At 65.5% G+C, this 377-nt stretch overlaps 1 protein-coding gene across 1 annotated transcript in view; it reads right to left on the bottom strand.

Annotated features, from left to right (window-relative positions):
* Positions 1–55: 55 nt before the first annotated feature.
* SHC2 (SHC (Src homology 2 domain containing) transforming protein 2) overlaps positions 56–377 on the bottom strand; it is a gene marked incomplete at both ends in the record, with an annotated part of 2,156 nt that continues 1,834 nt past the window's right edge. Inside the window, 2 exons of the mRNA XM_009074475.1 lie at positions 56–199; positions 287–353. Coding sequence (XP_009072723.1) covers positions 56–199; positions 287–353 — 211 coding nt within the window. The remainder of the gene's footprint in view (positions 200–286; positions 354–377) is intronic.

Below are 377 nucleotides of genomic sequence, written 5' to 3'. Positions count from 1 at the left end.
CGGCTTGGCCCCTCCACAGCAGCTCTGCACCAGCCCCACCAGCGCAGTGGCTTACTCATGTCGAAGAGGTCCTTTTTGGGGCTCTCCTCAGGAGGTTCCCAGGTGTCCAGGCTCTGTGTGTTCACGTACATGTGCTCCTCGTAGTCCCGTGGCCCCAGGGCCTGGCTGTCAGCCTGCAGGTACCCATCGCAGGCCTGGCCTGTGAGGACAGCAGCACTGCTGGCCCGGGTTGGGCAGAGCAGTGGGGACCCCCCGGGCTCACAGCTGCCCCCGCAGCAGTACCCACCCTGGCTCTCCAGGTCCCAGGGTGGTCCCGTCTGGCTGTTTGGGTCTTGCCTGGCTGCAAACCCACTCTGGCAAAGGAGGCAGTGAGGGTG

The sequence above is a fragment of the Acanthisitta chloris genome, unplaced genomic scaffold (assembly GCF_000695815.1).
Source record: "Acanthisitta chloris isolate BGI_N310 unplaced genomic scaffold, ASM69581v1 scaffold37550, whole genome shotgun sequence".
NCBI classification, from domain to species: Eukaryota; Metazoa; Chordata; class Aves; order Passeriformes; family Acanthisittidae; genus Acanthisitta; species Acanthisitta chloris.
This window is presented reverse-complemented; position numbering and strand designations above follow the sequence as displayed.